The sequence below is a fragment of the Oncorhynchus mykiss genome, chromosome 14 (genome assembly GCF_013265735.2).
Source record: "Oncorhynchus mykiss isolate Arlee chromosome 14, USDA_OmykA_1.1, whole genome shotgun sequence".
Classification (NCBI taxonomy): Eukaryota; Metazoa; Chordata; class Actinopteri; order Salmoniformes; family Salmonidae; genus Oncorhynchus; species Oncorhynchus mykiss.
The window spans coordinates 24,226,164-24,252,203 of record NC_048578.1 but is presented as its reverse complement, the minus strand read 5'-3'; the positions used below and the strand labels follow the sequence as shown (position 1 = coordinate 24,252,203).

The 26,040-nt window shown below is 40.3% G+C and overlaps 1 protein-coding gene across 1 annotated transcript in view; it reads left to right on the top strand.

The window, feature by feature from the left end:
- LOC110487753 (ras-related protein Rab-28) overlaps window positions 1-25,385 on the top strand; it is a gene marked incomplete in the record, with an annotated part of 96,853 nt that extends 71,468 nt beyond the window's left edge. The window contains 3 exon segments of the mRNA XM_036943170.1: window positions 10,051-10,154; window positions 10,353-10,430; window positions 19,406-25,385. Of these exon segments, the coding sequence (XP_036799065.1) occupies window positions 10,051-10,154; window positions 10,353-10,430; window positions 19,406-19,498 (275 nt within the window).
- Window positions 25,386-26,040: the final 655 nt, after the last annotated feature.

Below are 26,040 nucleotides of genomic sequence, written 5' to 3'. Positions count from 1 at the left end.
TGTTTTTGGTTTAGCTCAGAAATGTTTTTCCTGGCTTGGCCCGCTCGTACTTAGGTCCTCTTACAACAAACTAAAAGGCCCTAATTGCCCCCGAGGGGACGGTTTAGCCACAATAGACATGTGGTGGGACAAAAGCCCAGTCCTTCGCCCCCCCCCCCCTCCCCCAGATATAGGAGATGTACACGTCAGCAGTGTCTGTGTAGCGCTGCAGGGAGGGTGACCGCCGGTTCGACACTGTAAAACATTATATATACAGTCTATAGATCCCAGTAAGGGATGGTGCATGCTTGGGTAAAGATTAGGAATGTTTACAGTATACACCAAGTTCAGCGTTTCCTGTTATTTTTTTTATTTTTATTTTTTTTTTCATTTTATTAAAGGGAAACACTGGCCAGATTGGATGTTTATTGTATCGAATCCGAAGTACGACTGCATTAGCTAAAGCAGCAGGCCCTTTTGGCTCAAAATAATTCTGTGATAATTAGAGATTCAGGTTACTATGACGCAGTGGGAGGCTGAGGATGAATGGGAAGGTTTAGCACTTTGTTGCAGATAAGCCAGCCAGTCACCCAATGGAAATATGGCGGCCATTTGAAAATATACCTGTACACGCATCTCTCCTACTCTGTCCCGAGCCTGAAGTAAAATGAAAAGTCCTCATTCATTTTAGCCATCCATAAAGCAAATATTGTTGCACGTGCAGTAGATGATCAGTCTTCGGATGCCTTCTTGTGTGGTAAGTCACGGGCCATTTAAGTTGCACAACGCAGCACAGCTTAGCCACCTGACCCAACGGCAGCCTGGAACCATCATCACGGTCAAACTGCGCTTTATTTCTTTGGGTTTCTCCACAACATTGATATGGAGGAATGCCTGGACTAAGCTTACACAGCATAGGATACTTGCCGATGCTGCTTTGGATTCGCTAGCATCACGTTAATAGAGCCTTTAGCTTCATATTATGCTTTTGACTGTTATTTGAGAGTGGGATGGAAAGCACCTCCTTCGTTCTTATTTTGCAGTGTTGCATTTCAATCTTTAAAGTGGAACTGAGCACTGTAGCAACATGAAATCTTATTAATGTACATGTTCATGTACACCCCCAGGAAGAATATGATGCCTTTTTTTACATGAGCACTTAGTAGACATGGTCATTTTCACGTGTTCATACTTTCATGTTTCATAGAATGTTTGGGAATGACTAACATGCTGTCCAAACCAGACGTGCGCGTTGATTTTGTTCACCCACACCAGAAGCGATCAGGACACGCAGGTTGAAATATCAAAACAAACTCTGAACCAATTATAATAATTTGGGGACAGGTCAAAAAGCATTAAACATTTATGGCAATTAAGCTAGCTAGCTTGCTGTTGCTAGCTAATTTGTCCTGTTATATACACATTAGGTTGTTATTTTGCCTGAAATGCACAAGGCCCACTACTCTGACAATTAATCTACAGATAAAACGGTAAAGCAAATTCATTTCTCATCATCTCTCCTCCCTTCACACTTCTTTTTCTTCTTTGGACTTTATATGGCGGTTGGCAACCAACTTTACGGTGCATCACTACAACCGACTGGAGTGCGGACCTCAGTTAGTCTTTCAATCACCCACGAGGGTATATGCTCCTAAAAACCAATGAGGTGATGGCATGTGGGTATATGCGCCTAAAAAAAACAACGAGGAGATGGGAAAGCCTGGACTTGCAGCGCGTTGAGCGTCACAAATAGAACAATTATATTTTAGCGCCTGGCCACAAAGATGCTTGCGAGCAGTGTGGGTGCAATGATTGAATAACATGTATGGGTACATTTTATTTTGCAACTCGCGCACTTGATACGATTGCTGTGGTCCGCATGTAGGGAAAATTCTATAGCAATATAGAGTGGGAAAGCGCCCGTGTATTTGGACAATTTAATAGACACGGCAGTAAATAAAACCTAATAAAAACATCTGTCTTGTCCAGGATCGGACTCAACACAGACTGGTGCGTCATAGCCAATCAGAGCTCTAGTAGGCCCTAATGCAAATAATCCATTTGTCACATGCAGCCTGCCATCATTCACTTTTTGAACTAGACTCTGTGTTTACAGGCAGTAGCAACAGAGCGACTTCAGATCATTAGAAAGCATTCGCCAAAAGCCACAAAATACACCTGCTCTGGCTTAAGGGAGGTTATGACAGCTAAAATGAATGATGCCTCATGGGTAAAACTATGGGTAAAACTATGATTATGACTTGGCTTATGGCAAGTTGAATCAGGTTTTTTGTCCAGAGCTACAACAAAAATGTCTGCTGTTAGGTGTACTGGGAAGCACTGGCTTATGGGAATGGGTTGTGTGTTATTATGAAGGCTCCTAGTGGCCTGTATGATTATTATGGCTCATAGTGCGGAGTATTACAGCTCGCCCATAAAAGCACACTTAGTTTAACTGCGACAGGAGAGCTCCGAGGACCTGGCCAGTGAAACCCTGGGCAGCGTCTTGTGCGGTTGGCTCAGAACTGGGCCTTTTGTTCACTTTCACGAGTCCTCAGAGCCCGGTAACCCAGCTGGTGAGGCCCACTGCCCCCGTGTTTTACTGTGGCAGTGACAACCTCACACTCCCCAGTCCGCCCCCACCTCCACTGTCCTGGCTACTGCTGGACACTTTACTGTTTTTACACCCACTCACAGGGGAGGAAGACCACGCTCAATGTTGTTTTACGGGTCACTGTAGAGAAGCTGATTATGTTTGAAAGTGTGAGACGGGTGTGTACAAGCGGGACGTGGGCGTGTGTGTCCACACATGTGTTTTGGGAGGAATGGTCGGGTGACAAGATGAGCTGTGATCAATGAGCTGTCGACAGAACACTTCGGACCCGGAGGAAAGCTGGTCCCCTGACGGTCCTGGACCGTTTCAGGCCACCGGGGCAGGGGCGCCGGAGCACAAAGAGCGCTCTGTCTCTGTCAGGACCCCTCCTCCCTTCCCAAGGGTTCCACCAATGCCCCACTCCCCCTGACACTCACCATGACGCTCACCCTGACGACATCAGGCTGCAACGCCTCATTGGCCTGCACTCTCTTGATACCTCCATCATAATAATAGTGCTGAGTCACTCAAGTCTTACTGTAATTTGACACAAATTACTGTTCACCATTTGAGGTTACTGACTTTTGATATGAAACACTTATTTTACTTCAGATTCAGTCCTTTGGCCCCTCAATGCATGTAAGATTTTGAGAACTATGAAATCACCATTGAAAATGAGACATTATACATGGAGGTAATATTGAATATCTGAGATTTTGTTCTTGCTTTTGATGAGTAAGCTAATCAAACACGTGGCTTCACAAAATGGCAATATAGTGCACTAAAATGTGTAGGCCTGTCCACATTACCTTAGATGTACTTCCTTAGCAAAAAGAAAATCATTATTTTCCAAAAACAGTAATTCATTGACATACTAACGTTTTGTAACATCAATCTAGTATTTTTTCCCCCATTTCTCCAGAAATAAACAGTTCTTGCTTTAAACAATACCCAGACTGTGTAGGCCCAATAAAAATGCACTAGAGTGGCATTTTGGACTCCCAAGCCCTGGTTACTGCATGGCTTCTGAATGAATGTATGGTGTTCCAGAGGCAAGACTGACTTAAAGCAAATGCCTAAAACGGGCCTTAACACTTCACTCTGCTCAAAAAATGAAAATCGTAGAATGATTAGCAGGAGTTTGCTGACGATGGATAAAGCATAGCTGTTTGTTGGTGGAGCCAAACAGTGGCCGTGTTATCCTGTTTTGATTGGTGAAATATGGCATGACATTTATGGTAAGTTGTTCTTCGTGCAAATTTCAAAGCACCAAAGCTCTTTGCGTTTCCCAACTCTGCGCTTTTTATGAGCTGTGCTCATGTCACGTAAACCAGTAGGGTATTAGTCGGTTAACTGTGCTGCATGAATTCGTGTTACAGTTTAATTTTACAGGCCACTTCATGCACAAAAAGCACTATCGATGCCGAAAGCCATTAAACATTACACTGAGAAGGCTTTCTGTAATACGTTTGTGAGATTGTAGAAGTTTTCCACGTCTAGTAACAGTAAGTTTAACAGTAAATAAAATGTCACTTGCTATTAACCTGGGTTCTATATCACATTTGGAGAGAAAATAAATCCCACAAAAGTGCAGCTGCAGCAGAATCCTTTCATGATGTCATGAGCCTGTCTCAGACACACTATTAGAGGATTGTGTTGGTGTCTACTCAGCTGAACACCTCTCACTCTTATTTTGGCATCAGTCCAGTACACATCCATAATCCATTGATTGTGTTCAGTAGGAAGGAAATGTTTTGCAACAGGGAGGCATTTGAACTTGTCCAATACGAACCGTGACCCCTACTGAACATGACCCAAGAGGTCAAAACCCAGCAGTTGGCCATGCTGTGGACTGTTGAGTTGAGCTGTTTTATTGAGCTGCACATCTACCATAATGGGTGTGCCGGTGGTCCGTATTCCAGGATACCTCCTTCATTCCCTATGCCAACAAAAGGGAGGATGAATAAAGCTGCCTAGTGCTTTGATATCAGGCCTCTGTCACCCGTCATAGTAATGGCACCTTAGACACAATAATAGAGCATAAGTTATTATAATAGTACAGGTGTGAAGGGAGGACAGTACAGATTTGTGAGAAGATAGATTGAAAATTCATCCTGTTCTTGTCTTCTTCCAGTGGATACAGAGTAGGCCTGAAGAGGAAAGTTTGTCTGAGACCACCAAGTACTGTGAGAGATTGTGGTCTGGGTGTGGCTACGGTTTAGTTCGATACACTCCTGGAGTAGAGACAACTCTCAAAATCCAGCAGCAAGGGTAGTAGCTCAATGTGAATTTGTGGATGATATTGAAGGGAAAGGAAACCCCCTACTGATGGGTCTGCAAGGCACAGTGAGGTAATGTTGGAAGTGAGAGGTATTCCCTCTGGTTTTATTAAACCCTGCAACTTTCACTAGGGGGGTATGACCCCCGGACCCCCCTCAAGTCATTTTCGCAACTCTCCCCAATGCTCCAACAGTTGTTTGTTTTAAATGAGGCTGGCGGCGATTAACTGTGTTATGTCAAGTTTATTCGCTGGCAGTTACTCGCTCGATTAAATGTTCCACTTGGTCCCCAGCAGTCAACGCAGTGGAACAGTGCAACAAGTCCCTGTGCTATCACTGTGTGTTTTTAAAAAGCCATGACGCTGGGGACCACACAGCACTTCACTCACTGTCTCCTGTGAAGTGATACACCTTTGTTAGTGGGAATGTGTGAAATCTATAGGCCTATTACAAATCTGAATGGTATTGTTTATCAGAGGAAAACAGTGTAATTAGCATGGACACTCATTGTGTTTCCCCAAATCTACTAATGAGGAAGGCAGTTTACATTTCTTTAATGTTTAGCCTATAGGCTGCTAACTAACTTGACTTTCTAAAGTCCCTTCATTGTATTACTTTGACACAGCTGACTCCAGAGGTTAAAACCAGTCTGAGCATATATCTTTATCATTTATATATCTCCCTTTGGCTCTGACCTAACATATGATTTCTTCCAATGTATTTGTCTCTCTAAATGTTTTGAGATTCACCACAATGATAACTGGCTTTTAAAGTAAACACTCATGGTGACTGGGGTGAGATGGAGTCATCGGTCTTGACGAGTGATGATCCATTCTGCTATCTCTATGTGCTAGGAGGCCTAAACAGTTGATTTCGTGTTTGCAGTCACTTCCTGGGGGTAGTTAACGTGACGTACAGTTTGTCAGGAAAGGAGAGAAACCAGATCAGCGGAGGAAGATCGTTTCAAACTGATAAGTGGAAATGGCTACATTAACACGGGTTATAAAAAGAAACGCCGTAACTGTAGGCTTTTCGTGAGCTCAGTGTCCACAGACCGACACATGAAGCTAGAATCTGTTTGGGAGAGAAACTGTGGTTTTTGGCAATTTTAAACAGTATTTGCTGTTCTACATTTTTACTTGTTGTCATTGGCAGTCCTCCTCGCAAGATTGAAAACATTTCTTATTTCTGGCAATTTAATTTCGAACAAAAAATACATGAATTTATGCCTTAACATATCAATCATTGCATTCCTATATTATTAAATACAGTATTGTTTTATACTTTATGTGTAGTCATTTACTGCACTTTATTAAGTATTTTCTTGGCATGCATGAAAATATAATCAATTGTCCAATTTGTTAATCCAAATGTATACATAGCCCATGTTTTATTTTCATTAGGGAGGCACTTTGAGTCTCTGGGTCAGGATTGTTCTCTGGTATTCCTGTGAGGGAATGTGATAACCTAACTTTCCCTGCGACCGCCAGAGCAAAATAACACATGCCTACTCTCCCATGTCTTAGAATTGGGTCACAAATTCTATACGTTAGTCTTTAGTAACTATGGAGCAGGTTTTTTTAAATAAACATTTTGTCTATTGCTTTGTGTAATAAGTGACATTTTGTTAGGCCATTCTGTCTGACAGAATTGGGCCTGATCCAGTGTCTCCCAAAGGATTTTGTATTTTTTTGCAGTGGGGGCAAGTGTGAGGGGGGAAGGTTCAATGCTACTAGCGGGCGGGGGGGTGAACAAGTCTATGGGAACATGCTAGCTGTTTCCATAAACTTCCAGTCATTGAGCAACGACTTTCCGTTTAAAATCGTGTTCAAAAGTTGTTGTTTTTTGTCCATTTAAAATAACATAAAATTGATCAGAAATACAGCGTAGACATTGTTAATGTTGTAAATGACTATTGTAGCTGGAAACGGCTGATTTTATATGGAATATCTACATAGGCGAACAGAGGCCCATTATCAGCAACCATCACTCCTGTGTTCCAGTGGCACGTTGCGTTAACTAATCCAAGTTTATAATTTTAAAAGGCTAATTGATCATTAGAAAACCATTTTGCAATTATGTTAGTACAGCTGAAGACTTGTACTGATTTAAAGAAGCAATAAAACTGGCCTTCTTTAGACTAGATGAGTATGTGGAGCATCAGCATCCTGGAGTCTCTCTTCTTCACTGTTGACGTTGAGCCTGGTGTTTTGCGGGTACTATTTAATGAAGCTGCCATTTGAGGACTTGTGAGGTGTTTGTTTCTCAAACTAGACACTCTAATGTACTTGTCCTCTTGCTCAGTTGTGCATCAGGGCCTCCCACTCCTCTTTCTATTCTGGTTAGCGTCAGTTTGCGTTGTTCTGTTAAGGGAATAGTACACAGCGTTGTACGAGATCTTCAGTTTCTTGGCAAGTTATCACGTGGAATTGCCTTCATTTCTCAGAACAAGAATGGACTGAGTTTCAGAAGAAGGTTCTTTGTTTCTGGCCATTTTGAGCTTGTAATCGAACCCACAAATGCTCATGCTCCACATACTCAACTTGTCTAAAGAAGGCCAGTTTTATTGCTTCCTTAATCAGAACAACAGTTTTCAGCTGTGCTAACATAACTGCAAAATGGATTTCTATTTACCAATTAGCCTTTGAAATGATAAACTTGGATTAGCTAACACAACGTGCCATAGGAATGCAGGAGTGATGGTTGCTGATAATGGGCCTATGTAGGTAATCCATTTTTTTTATCTGCTGTTTCCATCTACAATAGTCATTTACAACATTAACAATGTCTGCACTGTATTTCTGATCAATTTGATATTATTTTAAATGGACAAAAGATGTGCTTTTCTTTCAAAACAAGGACCCCAAACCTTTGAACGGTAGTGTATATAAAAATGCATCTGTGGCCACAATTTAGCAGCAGTGGGCCACCACTGCGAAATGAATATAGGGGAAACACTGTTGTCCTTACATACACAATGGCTTACCAAAAACATCACTGGTTAACCTAGCCAGACTTTTTTTATTGTTTCTGCAAATCATCTAATCTTGTATTCTAGTATTTCTAAGGATATACTGTATGTTAATTATTTGAACACATATTTTTATTTTCATCCATGACAGGTCGAAGAGCGTTAGCTGTCACATGTATGACTATACAACAATAGAAGACAAGGATTGTTTTTCCTTGTATTCCCTGTCAGTCATGACAGCACAGAGAAACCTTAGTCACTGGGTTTAATTACTTCATCTTCACTTCTCCCCATGGTCCGGTTTACTTAGTGTCCTGCCACTCCCCGGACCCAGTCTGTTAATGTTGGCTAATCTGACTCTGACAGATGATTGATAACCCCTCCCAAGTGTTCAGGATCCAAAGGATTAGCATCGTTTACTTCTGGTAGCATGCGGGTACCTCCGCTCTTAGTGACGGGAATTAATAACTTGCTGACCTCTCCAAGATAGCCATGTTTATGCATGCGGAGAGACGAGACGACCTGCTTTGGTCTGTAGCATAATTGATGTCTGTATGTGTGTGTCCAAGGGGACTAGAAAGGTTTGTCTAAGTTCCGGACTCATACCTCATGACATATACAATGACCTTTTCCATGTTATGTGGTGTCAACATTCTTAGAAGGATTCACATGACATAAAAATGACAAAACAATGTCAAAAATGTGCCTTTCTCTCGGAAATAGCTATGGATGGCTGTGTGTTGCTATAGATGGTGACTGGCCATTTATATTTGGGTCACTATGACCTACTATGTTATTAATGATACTGGAGGACACTTTACATTGCTCTTTAGAACACACACACAAAGGGTTTGGTAGGTTACATTCTAAATGTAATATGTGTAAGTTACCAACTAGTTACCTGTACAAAATTGTAACATAATTTTTGGATTACCCAAACTCAGTAACATAATCTGATGTACTTGTTGTTACTTTTGGATTACTTACCCCTTAAGAGGCATTAGAAGAAGACAAAAAGGATCCATCAAAAGTATCATAGTGGTCTCTGACTTGTGGTCAGACCCTCAGGTGGAACAAACTTAAACTTGTGAGTTTTTTCAATGCTGAATTGAATGTCATTGAGAAAATACAAAGGTGTTAATGTACTGTATTTTTTTTTGCCAACATCCATTCAGAATTTAAAAGTAATCTTAGAAGTAATTTTCGCGTTTTTCAAAAGTGTCTGTAATCTGATTAAAATAATTTAGCTGGTAACGTAACTGATTACAGTTTGTTTTTTTGTAATCAGATTACGACCCTGCGCGCACACACACACCTAACCCAAGGGGCATGAGAACGGCAGAAAACATTGACAGCTTGAATGAAGCTTCACACAAAGAGCTAAACTTGGGGGGGCGAGAGAAATGCAACACCATACAGTAGCCTACTACCTCCTCCAGCTCCCATAGACACGTATGCACCAGATACCGGGCGTGGCCGCCTTGTCAGACAAAGCCAGAAATAAAGAGGGAAGCTATTGCTTTCAGCAGCGAGACCCCCAGGTGACCTTCCCTTGTGACCTTGGTGTGACCCCGTATTGAGGAAGGGGAGAAGTGAAACTCCTGCACCAGGGTTAAATGCACGGAGACGCAGGCACAGTGGCTAGAAAGATAGTCTCTGTCCGCATGCCGTAATCAGCCACACCTAGGTTTTAGGCCCATGTGTGCACCTTAAAGGCCTGATTTAATTCAATATGTCATTACGTGATATGTCATGGCTTTCTCTCAGCAGACAGCCATAATTCGGGGTAGCCTGAAGTCTTTGGTCATCCATGTATTGTGTTTGAAGAGCCACAGCCTGGCTCTTTTGACTTGGGTCATGTGGAGGTAGATATAAAGGTGCAAGGCTTCAGGGTGTAACTGTACCAGGACTGAGTTATGGAATGTGTGACAGTGAGCTGTAGGCTAATCACACCTGGAAATGGAGGCCAGGGGTCTCTGAATTCATCACTTCCTCCTCTGAAAGGACCTTCTCAAAAGATATTTCTGAAAAACTGAATGTGACACACAATAATTCAAGTATGTTTCTAGTTATCTATAGCAGGCAAATCCTGAGTCTATCTTGAGCTGGTGTAAACCTTATCTTTTCTGTGCAAGTCCAGATATGAGGTTCGCCCTGTCTCTGTACAGTATAACCTTGTGTCAAGTCGATCTTGCTATCTGTGTAATTTGCTGACATTATGTCCACAGTCGACCTTGAGCATATGAGGACAGTGAAGGCTGACAAACACCAGCGCTTCTGCCAAGAGAACAGCCTCATCAGTCAGTTCGTATCTGCCAAGTCTGGAGACTCGGTGAGTTGGTTTACCTAGTAAATCACATCAAAAGTGGCACACACGCACCATATATATATATATATATATATATATATATATATATATATATATATATATATATATATATATAATGGCTACTGAAATACTGATGTTTTGCCAATAAGAAGATGTATTCCTGCTCATCTCTCCTCCTTTCATGCCCTGCCTTCCCTTCAGGTGTTCCTGGCATTTCAGAGAGTGGCTGCAGAGATTCTGGGGGTAAAGCTCAATAAAGCGGAGATGGAGCAGTCCCAGGTGAGCCCTAGCCTTCATTAGGCCTTTTATCTCACATTTCCCAGAGAGAATTGACCCTTCGCTAAGCCCTTCCCGCCCTTGGTTACTGTTGCAACCTCAGACAACATTCCCCCTTCTAACCACTGGCGAAATCCCCTCTCAATGATCTCAAACTGTGTTTTTAATACACAATTAAATTAAACCCCTTTACGTTGTGGTGGACTTTCATTACGATCATTTCAATCACAGGAACCTGGTAAAATGAAGGTTGTAGTGTGGCGAGCCACCTGATGGCTCTGGATGCACTGTTAGCATGCAGCCAAAGTTACTAACCACGTTTGGAACTAACTAGTGCTCTCAAATCGTATCCTGATGTTGACAGCAGATGAGTTCTATTCATAACATGGCTAATTTACAGTGAGCTCCAAAAGTATTGGAACAGTGTTTTTTGTTTGTTTTAGCTCTGTACTCCAGCACTTTGGATTTGAAAGTATACGATGACTATGAGGTTAAAACAGCTTCTATCTCAAGGCCATCAGACTGTTAAACAGCCATCACTAACACAGAGAGGCCGCTGCCTACATACAGAGAAGTCATTGGCCACCTTACTAAATTAATCATTAGTCACTTTAATAATGCCACTTTAATAATGTTGAAATATCTTGCTTACTCATCTCATATGTATATACTGTATTTTATACCATCTATTGCATTTTGCCTATGCCGCTCGGTCATCGCTCATCCATATATTTATATGTATATATTCTCATTCCATCCCTTTACTTACACTACCGTTCTAAAGTTTGGGGTCACTTAGAAATGTCCTTGTTTTTGAAATAAAAACACTTTTTTGTCCATTTAAAATAACATCAAATTGATCAACACTGGAAACGGCAGATTTTTTTTATTTTTATGGAATATCTGCATAGGCATACAGAGGCCCATTATCAACAACCATCACTCCTGTGTTCCAATGGCATGTTGTGTTAGCTAATCCAAGTTTATCATTTTAAAAGACTAATTGATCATTAGAAAACCGTTTTGCAATTATGTTAGCACAGCTGAAAACTGTTGTGCTGATTTAAAGACGCAATAAAACTGGCCTTCTTTAGACTAGTTGAGTATGTGGAGCATTAGCATTTGTGGGTTCGATTACAGGCTCAAAATGTCCAGAAACAAATAACTTTTTTCTGAAACTCGTCAGTACGTTCTTGTTCTGAGAAATGAAGGCTATTCCATTCGAGAAATTGTCAAGAAACGTAAGATCTCGTAAAACTCTGTGTAATTCTCCCTTCAAAGAACAGCGCAAACTGGCTCTAACCAGAATATAAAGAGGAATGGGAGGCCACGGTGCACAACTGAGCAAGAGGACAAGTACATTAGTGTCTTTTTTGAGAAACGGAAGCCTCACATGTCCTCAACTAGCAGCTTCATTAAATAGTACCCACAAAACACCGGTCTCAACGTCAACAGTGAACAGGCGACTCCGGGATGCTGGCCTTCTAGGCAGAGTTTCTCTGTCCAGTGTCTTTGTTCTTTTGCCCATCTTAATCTTTCTTTTTACTGGCCAGTCTGAGATATGGCTTTTTCTTTGCAACTCTGCCTAGGAAGGCCATTATCCCGGAGTCGCCTCTTCACTGTTAACGTTGAGATCAGTTGGATGTTACTTTAATGGACAAAAAAAGTGTCCATTAAAATGTGTCCATTTTTCTTTCAAAAACAAGGACGTTTCTAAGTGACCCCAAACGTTTGAAAGGTAGTGTAGATGTTTGTGTAGGTAGTTGTTGTGGAATTGTTAGGTTACTGTTAAATATTACTGCACTGTCGGAACTTAAAGCACAAGCATTTCGCTACACTCGCAATAACATCTGCTAATCATGTGTATGTAACCAATAACATTTGATTTGACCTCTCATCATTTACAATAACAGGGGAGGTTAGCATTTGTGGGGGAGGGTATGATATTTGTGCGTCTAACTTTCTCACTCATCATTATTCATGATTCATTCAGGATTATTGGTTACCATGGTAGCATCCACATTAATGTACAAGTGTTTAGACTATTCTTTTTTATAATACAAGTGATTCCAAAATGACATAATTCATTATTTAACATTCATTTCTATTGGGCACAAAATAATCTGAAACACAACCAAAACAAACAGCAAATGCGTCCAAGTTTGTAGAGTCACAATAATCATTGTGTTTTAGGAATATGGTCCAAAATATTAAACTTTTGACTACTTTAATACACATAAGTGAATTTTTCCCAATACGATATGATTGAAAATACCCTCCAAATTAAAGCTTTTTAACCTCATAGTCATTGTGTCATTTCAAATCCAAAGTACTGGAGTGCAAAGCCCCCCAAAATGTCACTGTTCCAATACTTTTGGAGCTCACTGCAGCAAGGTAATATTCATTTTGAAAAAATAAGTTCTATTAACTGGCTGGCTGGCAGCTATACAGTGACTAGCTAGGGTTAACATTGGCTGGTCAATGAGACTGAGAGCTAGCTAACCAGCTGAGCTAGCAAACAATATAACAAAAGTATAATTTCAGATTAGAAAAATAACCCAACAGGCTCTGCATTTCAGACCACAGTACCAGTACCCCGGTGCACTGTCAAATTATTTAGCTATTTTAAAATATTTGTTTTTGAATGAAAACTCAGTTTTTGTAATACTCCAATGGTTTTCATGTGTTTCAAACGTGAGCTTGTCCAAGGTGTCGGTCTCGATGACCGTTCCTATCAATTGGAGCGATGCTATTGGTTGCCCAAAATTCTGGATCGGGGCTTAGCGAAGGGTAAATTATGTAGCAAGTCATGTTGCCATTGTTTGGATGGTTTCTTATAACCACACGCATGTACACAAGGTCAACCAGTGTGTACCAGGTCACGGGACCCTTGTTACTCAAGTTATACTGTACCTGCGACTGTCCATCTGTAAATACTGCCACATTGACGACGTTAGAGCCCAATCGTGCGTGAGGTGAGAGGTGAAGAGGTTGGCAGTGTAGGGTGGGAAGGTTAGGATGCGTCCTCTGATTTATTGAGCTTATCTCCCTCCGAGCTCGGCCTCTGTGAACCAGCCAGACCAGGTGGCCCCGTCACTGGTGACAGAGGTGGGATTACTCAGGGCACCTCCCCCAGAGGCATTCATCCTCCTTGTGATATGACTGGTCGGTGCCACGCTGGCTAGAGAGTGGCTGATGAGGCTGGGGCTATGGGGAGGTCAGTACCCCAAGAGAAGGGAGAGGACTAAGGGAGCGAAGGCTAGGAGACAACTCTCAAACACACTTCCACCCCCACCCTGCCTCTTTTGCTGTCAACAGACAGGCTAATGAAGGTGTCCATCTCCGCTCCCCTCCGTCACCTCCCATGATAGTTACCTCAATAAACCCAAGTGCTTTAATCCAAGCTAAACAAGCTGGATGAGTGGTCTGATCTAGGGCTTTTGAGGTGACTGTATTACCGCCACACCAGCAGTCATGAGTCATGACCGTAGTAAAATTCGACGTGACCATAGAGTCATGGTAATCTCCTCTTATGCACTCTGGACATTCTGACATCAATACAAATGCAATGGAAAATCACATCAAACACTTATCATCAAAACAGTATCGTGCTTTTAAAACTCGCCTCATTGTGATCGATCAATTTGAAGAAAGAAGTTAAATAACAGTTTGAAACTGAGTGGGAAACATGGTTATTGTGGATGTTGTTTCAAAGCCTAACACAACAAAATGGACAGCGCTTTCTAATGTGGTGATTCATTCAAAACACCCATACACATACTGTATTAGAGCTTATACATACTCATAGGCTTATGAGCCTGAAAAAAAAACTATATTAAAATGATTGTGCCATAATACAATACACAGCCTATTGTGTATTACGCACAGCAGAATTTTATTTAATTTTTTTAACTGGTTTTAAGATGTCTTTGGTACATAATTGGTCTAGCCTATGCTCCAAAATTAAACAAATTCTATTAAATTATGAGTTTGGACTTTAATATTATGCATACTGGATGGATTGGTTATCTTATGCTACGCTACAAACTGTCTATCCATGAGTCTGGGAGAGAACTTATAGGCCTAGGCGATGCTGTTGGTTCATTGATTGTGCAGGGTGGTTTACGGAGTTAGCCTACACTTATAGTGAATTTGTATTTGATTTTAAATAGCCTAGTAATGGGGCATTTTTTTATATTTTGATAATGAATAGGCTGACACATTACGTTTAACTACAGAATATCTCACCACTGTGCATTTCCATCTCTTCCTCTCTCTCCTTCATTCCTTTCTCAAGTGCTCTGTCGCACAGTGTGCTCCTCAAACAGTGGTTGATATGTGGAGTGAAATAGGTGTTCTTATAAGCCCAGACATGTCTTTATGTAATCCCGTGTGAAAGCAGGGTTTTGATTGTTGCTCATATTAAGCACATGCTCTGCTATAAAACCAGAGTAGCCCACCTGGCATGATTTGAAAAATGAACAGACTTTCTCAAATCATCAGTAGCCTATAGTTGCATCATGTAGCCCATATATGTTTGACATTCTAAGGTTTGTATCATTCACAACTAAAGTTGCCAAATAACTCTAAATCTTGCATATAGGACCTGTTTCAAATGATTACTTCAACACTTCATATGCACACTCGCCCCGGAATGGAAAAAATATCCTTTCTATTTTATTCAGCTAAGTTCAATTATATTATTTCTACTATAAAAACATATAAAAAATAATGGCCTGGGACTTATAAGCATATCTTGTTAGCTAAATGAATAAGCCTACAGCCTATGGCATGGAGCATAGTCGGGGAATGTAACATACAGTAGACCAACTCGTATTTTGTTCTCCTGAAATACATTTCTTACCATAAGATTTCTTTAGATCTGCCTAAAATAAATTGATTTATTGTGATGGTGTATAATAAATTGATTTATTCAACTTTTTAAAATGTAGATGTTTCAAAGGCGCACATGAGTGGCTTGTATGTGGCTTGTAAGCGTGGAGACCTAGAAATGCTAAATGAGTTTGTTTATTAACGGTCAGTTACCATGAGACGGCAGTCTTTTGCATGACAATAACCGTCTGACACAATTTCATGACCGCCCTAGTCTGATCTGCCTGTCGCAGAGACGTAATCTATGATGTTTATGGGTCACTTCAGGGATGCAAGTCCAAATAAATGTTTATACATAAAATAAGTAATATTTTAGTGGAGTGAAGACTATCCCACTTCAATGGTGTATCTTCATCTTGGATAGAGATGGGTCAGGTTTCTAGGCTACAGTAGGTGAAGGCCTCAACATTCACTGGAGCGAGACACAGACAAAGAAAATAGAAGTAGAAAGAAAAGAAGTAAAGATAAAAATAAATTGGGGGGGGGTGATTGTCTGCCAAAAATATCTTGTTGCTGTGCAGTGTTATCAATGGGAGGAGTGATGTTCTGATTTGTAGCCAAATGGATTTGGGGAGAGAGGTCAAGGGCAGCTCCAGGTTATTGTTGGGAGGCAGGACAGCCTGATTATCAGCTGTCAGGTTTAGAGAGCTGTACATGGGGGTCAGGGACCCTGACAAGATCTTATCGGCCTGGGAGCCCACTCCATCATGGTCCCCTGTCTGGAAGATCAGATACTGGGGCCGCTGATCACTCACAGGGTCCGACACCAGGCATCGGCAGCTCGTTAATCAGAATAGCCAACCAGTGCCTGGGTTACAACCACGATCTCTGCTCTTTGCTCACTGCCCAATCCAGGTCTGAGGTCTAACTGTAAGTTCAGAAACCGTTCGTCCAATTACTGCTACTCAATATCCAGGGCCCGTATTCGCTTCTCAGAGAAGAAGTGCTGATCTAGAATCAGTTTAGCCTTTTAGATCATAATTAATACGATTACATGGACATGGGGGGGGGGGACCTCTAATACCTCTATGTAATGGTTGATTTAAAACTTGGCATGGTAACATGTTAGTAGATGAGGAGCTGAGAACGCACACCCAAAAACAGTTAATGAAGTGCACACTAGTGGCTTAAACTTAAACAAATGTAAAGTCTCACTCCCAGATCTTTATGGATAAACCAACATTTGGCACACCATTCATATCAGGCTGGGAGTATTCTAATACATGAGTGTTCTTCATTTGCACATGGAGAAATGTTTCATAAATGTATCTTGTTCATGGACATTTGGCTGTGTTACCCGTGAAAATGTCCTTAGTATGTTCTTCTGTTAAATCCATTTGTCTTTCTCATTTCTCTCCGTCTCCTCCACGACCCTGTCTTCACCTTTCCCCATCCTCCATTCCAACCAACTGTACCTCCCGTCTGCATCTTTGTTTTCATTCCTGTCTTCTCTCTCTTTTCATTCCACATCTCATTTCCTCTACCCACGCATCTCCTTTTCTATCCCTCTCTCCTGCCTGTTTTTGTCTCCTTCCATCTCTCTGCTGGTGTGGTGGTGTGTTATGCTGCTCAGAGGATCGTGAAAGCTGAGCTGGTGGACTACCCTCAGGACGAAGCCCCCATTAGACAAGAGACCAATCAGAGCAAAATCTGTTCTGTTCAATAATTGGAAGTATGTTTACACACAGTCACACATAGATGTATTTATCTCCTGAAATATATCTATTAGTGCCTTGTGTAAAAACACAATTAAAGCATCTTATAAAGTGGTTGTGGTGGTAATGGTAGCTGTTTTCATTGTATTTTAATTGTGGGAAGTTGAACTCGGAAGTTTGCATACACTTAAGTTGGAGTCATTAAAACTCGTTTTTCAACCACTCCACAAATTTCTTGTTGACCAACTAAAGTTTTGGCAAGTCGGTTAGGACATCTACTTTGTGCATTACACACAAGTCATTTTTCCAACAATTGTTTACAGACAGATTATTTCACTTATAAATCACTGTATCACAATTCCAGTGGGTCAGAAGTTTACATACATTACATACATTAAGTTGACTGTGCCTTTAAACAGCTTGGAATATTCCAGAAAATGATGTCATGGCTTTAGAAGCTTCTGATAGGCTAATTGACCTAATTTGAGTCAATTGGAGGTGTACCTGTGGATGTATTTCAAGGCCTACCTTCAAACTCAGTGCCGCTTTGCTTGACATCATGGGAAAATCTAAAGAAATCAGCCAAGACCTCAGAAAAAAAATGTAGTCCTCCACAAGTCTGGTTCATCCTTGGGAGCAATTTCCAAATGCCTGAAGGTACCACTATCATCTGTACAAACAATAGTATGCAAGTATAAACACCATGGGACCACGCAGCCGTCATACCGCTTAGGAAAGAGACTCATTCGATCTCCTAGAGATTAATGTACTTTGGTGCGAAAAGTGCAAATCAATCCCAGAACAACAGAAAATGCCCTTGTGAAGATGCTAGAGGAAACAGGTACAAAAGTATCTATATCCACAGTAAAATGAGTCCTATATCGGCATAACCTGAAAGGCCGCTCATTAAGGAAGAAGCCACTGCTCCAAAACCGCCATAAAAAAGACAGACTATGGTTTGCAACTGCACATGGGGACAAAGATCATACTTTTTGGAGAAATGTCCTCTGGTCTGATGAAACAAAAATAGAACTGTTTGGCCATAATGATCATCGTTATGTTTGGAGGAAAAATGGGGAGGCTTGCAAGCTGAAGAACACCATCCCTACCGGGAAGCGCGGGGGTGGCCGCATCATGTTTTGGGGGTGCTTTGCTGCAGGAGAGTCTGGTGTACTTCACAAAATAGATGGCATCATGAGGGAGGAAAATGATGTGGATATATTGAAGCAACATCCCAAGAAGCAAGAAGCAACATCAGTCAGGAAGTTAAAGCTTGGTCGCAAATGTGTCTTCCAAATGGACAATGACCCCAAGCATACTTCCAAAGTTATGGAAAAATGACTTAAGGACAACAAAGTCAAGGTATTGGAGTGGCCATCACAAAACCCTGACCTCAATCGTATAGAAAATGTGTGGGCAGAACTGAAAAAGCGTGTGTGAGCAAGGAGGCCTACAAACCTGAGTCAGTTATACTAGCTCTGTCAGGAGGAATGGGCCAATATTCACCCAATTTAATGTGGGAAACTTGTGGAAGGCTACTCGAAATGTTTGACCCATGTTAAATAATTTAAAGGCAATGCTACCAAATACTAATTGAGTGTATGTAAACTTCTGACCCACTGGGAATGTGATGAAAGAAATAAAAGCTGAAATAAATCATTCTCTCTGCTATTATTCTGACATTTCACATTCTTAAAATAAAGTTTTGATCTTAACTGAACTAAGACAATTTTTACTAGGATTAAATGTCAGGAATTTATTTGGGTAAGCTGTAAGTAAACTTCTGACAATTAGCCAAATTTTATGGAATTTTCCAAGCTGTTTAAAGGCACAGTCAACTTAGTATATGTAACCCACTAGAATTGGGATACTTTGAATTATAAGTTAAATAATCTGTCTGTAAACAATTGTTGGAAAAATGACTTGTCGTGCACAAAGCAGATGTCCTAACCAACTTGACAAACCTATAGTTTGTTACCAAGAAATTTGTGGTTGTTGAAAAATGAGTTTTAATGACTCCAACCTAAAGTGTATGTGAACTTACGACTTCAAGTGTATTACTGTATTTACTGTAGATCAGATCTTTACTGTAGAGAAGATTTTCTATCTTTATTTTTACCACAACATTCATCCATTAGCTTGCATACTTCAGTTTACATGTTTTTCTGAATCGGACAAATAAAATGCATTTTAATTATACAAGTAAGCTCTGGGGCCTGGGAAGGAAGACCTGGGGTCTGCTTTAAGTTGTCCATATAGATTTCTGGACTATGCCAGAACAAATGAAAAATATTTAGTAGTATCAGTTAGGTAATTTAATCTTTAATTGGGTAATTTGTGAATAAATCAGATGGATTTTCTAGTGTGGAGGCAACTTTCTCATGTTTTGCCTTTGTTTATGTCTGTCTTTATGTCTGTGTGTTTCCATAGTGTGTGGTGAAGGCAGATATCGTGAACTACAGTCAAGAGCCTGTAGCGAGGACAGTCAACCCCCCGCGCAGCTCCATTTGTGTGGTGCAGTGAACCCCTCTCCCCCCACCTTCCCTATTGCCCCTCCACAAGCTGAATACAGCAGTGAGGGCCTCTGACCAGCAGGATGCCCCAACACACCGGCCCATAGCCAGAGCAGGAGAATTGAGCTGGCCTGCTTCTTTCTGCTGAACACACACACACTGATTCCTCCCTTTGCTCTCTCAACGCACAAGTCTTCAGAAAGGCTGTATATCAGTATTTCCTTTTTTTAAAGGTTTTTAGGGTCATCGGACCAAGTACGGCATATTTTAAGATTTATATATGAGAATCTCTCTGTATGTACAGTATGTAAATTTACAGCGACCCCACAGTATATTCCTGGTTTCAGTATTTAATATATTTTCTTGAATTATTTTTTGAGTAGTAACCAGCTTTGGCTACAGCAGGGACCTGTTGAAAGTTATGCTGAAAGGAAATGGGACCTCCATTTTTTTTTTTTAGCAGTTTAAACACATTTGTCAGTGTTTTATTTTTTTTTGAGAAACTGTTACTATTTTGACTATCTTTTTTTCTACTATCTTCATTGTCAATTATTCTTTAAAGGACCATCTGATTGTATATAGATATGAAAAGTTGGTTTCTATAACAGAAAAATATACATAAACCACTGTTTTTCAAAATGTATTTTTAATGATAGAATGTGTTTTCCCTCTGCTGTTGTATACAGATGCCATATCTTAATTTGATCATCCTGTTGTTGCAGGAACTTTCCTGCAAACTTGTAGTGTTTTTGACATTTTTGACACTTTCAGACTTACATTTTCCGTTACGGCAAAGTATCAACTCCTGCAAAAAATGTCCATTAATTATAATCGCATAACAATTAACAATTCCTGTTGCTGCAGGATTATTTTCCTGCTGTGTGAAACTGGCGCAAATTAAGATCCGATATCTGTATGCTAAATATCAGGATTAGTTTTATCGCTCTAAGTGGTACTGTCCACACCTCCCACTACCCCCTCTCCCACAGCTCCCAGTGCTGAAACAGGAGTGGTGGGATGAGCCTGGGTAGGTTGGTGGGGCAAGGAGCTATTTGGGGGCAGAGAGTGGTGAAGAAAGAAGAGGCTGCTTCATTTGTATACAGATGTACGATTAAGCAATCAGGCCCTATGGGGTGTGGTATATGGCCAATATACCACGGCTAAGGTCTGTTCTTATGCACAATGCATGCACAATGCAACTCGGAGTGCCTGGCTACAGCCCTTAGCTGTGGTATATTGGCCATATACCACAAACCCAGAGGTGCCTTATTGCTTTTATAAACTGCTTACCAAAGTAATTAGAACAGTAAAAACAAATGTTTTATCATACCAGTGGTACATGGTCTGATACACCACATCTTTCAGCCAATCAGCTTTCAGAGCTCAAACCGCCCAGTTTATATTGTCTGTTATACAACATGTGAGTCTAATCATGAATGCTGATTGGTTAAAACCGCATTCCAGCCGGTGTCTATTCCACAAGTTACCACCGGCTAAATCTATGACATTAACATGCCTATATACTCTGTTCCATCTGACTGCGCAATCCACTTTCTCATCAGCCTAGCCAAGCAATTTATAAACTTGATCTCCACTATTAAAAAACATCTAGACATCATCTAATTTCTTTTAGACTAGCATTTCATTTTCAACAGCAGAGATTTGTATACTGTAAACCTTGCTGCTATCTGTCTCTCTGACATTTGCAACATTGTTTCAATATCAAATTCAATCTCCAGCTGTCCCATAATAGTGAATGTGTCGGGATGAGACAGGCAGGCAGTGTTTCTTAGTCAGTCACAGTCATGAATCAGCTGTCATCCTTTTTATGGATATGTACAAATAAATGGAAATGGAAAAAAGTTCAAACAAAACAAAGTGCAGCTAGTTTGCAGTCTGTGTTGTTGGCTAGCTCCTCTGAACAACAGTGTCCTGACGAGTGACCACGTTTTCTATGCCAGGCGAAATCGCACCTCATTTGCTCACTGTTATGGATGTATCCAAATAAATGTCACTAGAAAACTGCTTATGCAATTGCAGCTACTTTACTGTTATTCTGACTGTAAGTTAGTCATAGTTGGCTAGCTAGCAAGCAAGGGATAAGAACGTTACCAGGCAGTATAGCAATGGAACATTTAGGAACGAACGACTGGGTCGTGCCAATAGATACAGAACAAAAACACTGAACGACTGGGCAACTGAACCAATAGAACGAACAACCAGCCGGCTTGGGTAGTAACCCTAGATTTATGTCGGGACTATATCTTGTGGAAGGATTAAATAGTATGAATACATTTATGAAAATAACGTTTTTAATGAAAATATGTAAATCGTTATTTGAACATGTTGGTAACCCGTTGTATAGACGCGATAATAACCTCGAAGCCGGTGTTTGGAGGATATATTGACTTTGTCTCGGGCCTAGCAACACCCGTGTCAATATATCCTCCAAACACCGGCTTCTCGGGCATCATTACTTAAATATACCACGGCTTTCAGCCAATCAGCATCCAGGAGCCGAACTACCCGGTTTATAATCTTGATTTGATCACTCTTTTGTTGATGAGAATTTTTCTGCGCCGCAGGAAATGCAGATGAGCTTTGTGATTTACATAAATTCACTGAAAACCCACACCAACACACAGTTATATTAGCAGTGTTGCATTTTTTATGTAGCCTCATTTTGCCCAACCACCGATCAAGCAACATTATGGACTAAACTTTCAAATCCTGTTGCTGCAGGATTATTTTGCTACGACAATACTGTTCAAAGTAAGATCCAACATCTGTGAAAACAATGTGCTGAATGTAAAATGAACCGCTGGCTTTATTTAGAGTGTGCTCAAGGAATATGTCACTATAAAATATAGCTTCTGCATTCTTAGTGCTCCACACAGTGCCCTTCTAAAAGGAAAGGTTTAGATGTTTAGGCACTGTAGTCAATGGAAACTAGTTTTATTTCACTTGCCAATTAGCAGCTTGCTTGAACAACTGTGATTTCCCATTACTTTCAAGACGTAATAATAACATTAATAACAGATGTTAGTTAGAAAAAATAAACTCTACATTTGTGAAATTGACCAATTACCCAAAAAGTATCTATTTTCCTGATTTATATTTTTGTGTTGATAACATATTTTAATTGAAGCATCATTCAGTTTCATGTGATGCATATCAAGACTGTATTTTTGTGGAAAACCTATGTAGTCCTAGTTGAAATATATTTGGCATAGAACAATTCTGTTGCTATTTTTAACCTTGACAATGGATAAAAATTGAAATATGAACTGGAGCAGCTTAAAGGTATGATAATTCATCTTAGCTATATGTTTATAGCCTTATTCAACTGTCTGTTGTAGAACAGAAAAGACTGTCAGGAAGAACTGCTTTGACACGTGAAATGTCTTCATAGGATCTTCATCATGTCCAAACAAGCTGAATAACAGCCAACTTACACTCTTATAGAAAAATGTTATATCTATAACCTAAAAGGGTTCTTTGTCTGTTCCCATGGGAGAACCGTTTCAATAAATATGTTGGGTTCCATGTAGAACCCTTTCCACGGTTCCCCCATGGAGACAGCCAAACCATTTTTTGGAACCCTTTTTTCTAAGAGTGTATACATACATAAATTATAGGCATGTGTTTGTACTCGTCCCTGCTTTGTCTTGTAGTTTGTATTTGTCAAAATGTTTTCTTCGACCGCTATGTTGTACTTGCACACAGAGGATGTCAACATTGTATTTGTAGTACAACAGAAAATACATGACAGGACATGGTTGGATTTTACTCTGTAAACCATGGTGTTCGCCTTGTGTAAATTATATATTTGTAAATCATCTGCATTGTTTTGTGGAAGATCTTATTTATAAAATGCTGCTCACATTTCAGTGAGATGTCAATAACTCCTCTTGTTGGATGTAATTGCCTCTGTCATAAACACAATCTAAAAGTTAAGTATGAAAAATAATGGTATATCCTCTGTAGACTTAGAAAAATGTTGTTTTAATGAACATTCAAAAGTGGTACAGACATAGTGTTTGTATATAAACAAAAGTGCAATAGTTTATATATTATTACTGATGCATATAGTTTCCTAGGTGGATTTCAGGAAATAATTATGTTAGTTTGTGAGGTTAGTGTGAGTGTATGCTTCATTACCTGTGTGTGTGTGCGCGTGTGTGCACATGCGCTGTCATGCCGGCGCACACACTTGTAATTGATTGACATGACTGATGATGACTGATCACAATGTGATTTTCCAACATATTGCTGTACATTGGTCTGGACACACAATGTTCTTAATTTGTGCATATGTATCCTGTAAAACACCATTATCTAAAACAGATTTTAAATTGGGTGGTTCAAGCCCTGAATGCTGATTGACTGAAAGCCCTGGTATTTTTACTCTTCGAATTATTATTTTTACTTTTCTAATTATAAATTGGGATTTATTAAGAACATCAGGTTCAGCACTACAGAATAGAGTCCATTAATTAATTAAGCAATAAGGCATGAGGGAGTGTGGTATATGGCCAATATGCCATGACTAAGGGGTGTATCCAGGCATTCTGCGTTGTGCATTTGAACAGCCCTTAGCTGTGGTATATTGGCCATATACCACACTCCCTCAGGCCTTATTGCTTAATTAATTAATGGACTCTATTCTGTTTAGCTGATCCTGATGTTCTTAATAAATCCCAATTTATAGTAAGATGAGAGGGAACATTGGCTGTTCCCATTCCAAAGGTATACAATGAGCAACTGATAAAGTGAAGTTACAGAGTAATACCCCTCAGCATGAAATAATGGGACTGTCATCTATGGATATGCACAGTATAATGATGTGTAGTGGCCCAAGGCCACAGTGCCATTTTTCACCCCAGGTGGGACAATGCAAACCAATAGAATGGGGCCCCATGGGACCTGAGGAGCTTGGTGAGATGGAAGGTCAGGTAACCTAGCTATAGCAGATTAAGGATCCATGAGAAATTTAAGCATAGGAGGCAACCCCCCCCCATACAGACTGAGTTAAGACTCCAAAAGCTAATGAGGCACCTGGCTTTTGTTCCTTAAATCTGCACTGAAACGGGTCCTACAGATGTTCCAAATGCCAGCCGTTGTATTAATTAATCACTTAAATAGTTAGCCCTTTTGTCCTCTTCACAAAATTGTAAGAAGGTTTTGGTTTCAGGTGTAACTGTTTTGCTGAGTCAAGGTCATGAAAACCTTTCTGTAGGCCTATTTAGACAAAGATTTAAAGGTGATGGAAACCATAGAGAAGAACAAAACAAAGATAGGCGTCCTTTAATAAACAAATATAAAGGAGGAAACTGCCTTTTTTAGTTTACCTGTTGCATTTTTTTGTGTTGCTAAACAAAACATTTACCTCATGAAGAAACGCGAGCCTTTGCAACACAGACACAGCTGGAGTCATTCCAGCACACGTGCATTGTTTTGCTTGAGTGGGCGTCTTTAGGATTGTCTCTACTGAATTTTTGTCAAGAGCTGTCACCAACACTGACAGGCGAGACTCACCCTTGGCTTTTCCACTGTTTAGACAGGTGTTTTAGAAAAGAAAACAACTGCAGATAGTTTCCAGTTTAAATACTCAACAACAGTGAAGTTCCACGAAAAAGACGGGAAAAAAGAATAATACCGGGGACATTAATGCGAGGAAAAGGGCAAGGTTTTGACAGATTGATTGGCAAGCGGGTTTGAGTATTTTGCCTTCCTGTTTCTCAGCTGAGAGTTTATTAATTATGAGTGATTGTATGCTTAAAATGGGGAATGTTCTTTTCAAATGGAAAGTTTGCTACCAAAGGAAAGTAGCCTATTGCGTGAATTTAAGAGCGAGTGAATGGACATTTGTAAAAATAAATATGGGATGCTGTTCATATTGACTTGTGCATTGTTTAAAGGTCCAATGCATCTGTTTTTATCTCAATATCAAATAATTTCTGGATAACAATTAGGTACCTTACTGTGATTGCTTTCAATGAAAATGGTCAGAAAGAAACAACTTTTAGCAAATAGCAAGTAAGAAAGTAAGAATTGAGACTGTCTGTCTGGGAGTGGTCTGAGTGGAAAACTGAAAACTAGTGGTTATTGGCAGAATGGTTTGGAACTCTCTTATTGGTCTGTTAACTTATTGACTGGCTGGTGATGTCACCAGGCAGGCCAAAACTCCATCCCACCAAAACAGGCTGAAATTTCTGGCGGTCTTTTCAAACAGCTCTTAACCTAAAAGGGCATTATCATTATTTGCACATTTCACAGTATTATTCCAACCTCATAATGTGGAAGTCTATATATAAAACAGAAAAATCCTATTTTTGACTGCACTGGGCCTTTAAACTACAACAAGTTAAATGCAAGTTGTTCCACATTGCTGAGAATCTTTTTTTCCACATATAATTATGTAGGCCTGCTAGAAGCTCAGTTCTCAGTGTACAGACCTGTGTTATCTCAAAGTCAGTAGGCATCATCAAGGCAGCGTGACTGTTTTTAATATCTCTAGTTCCCCCCCATTCACCCCCTTGCTCTTTCACT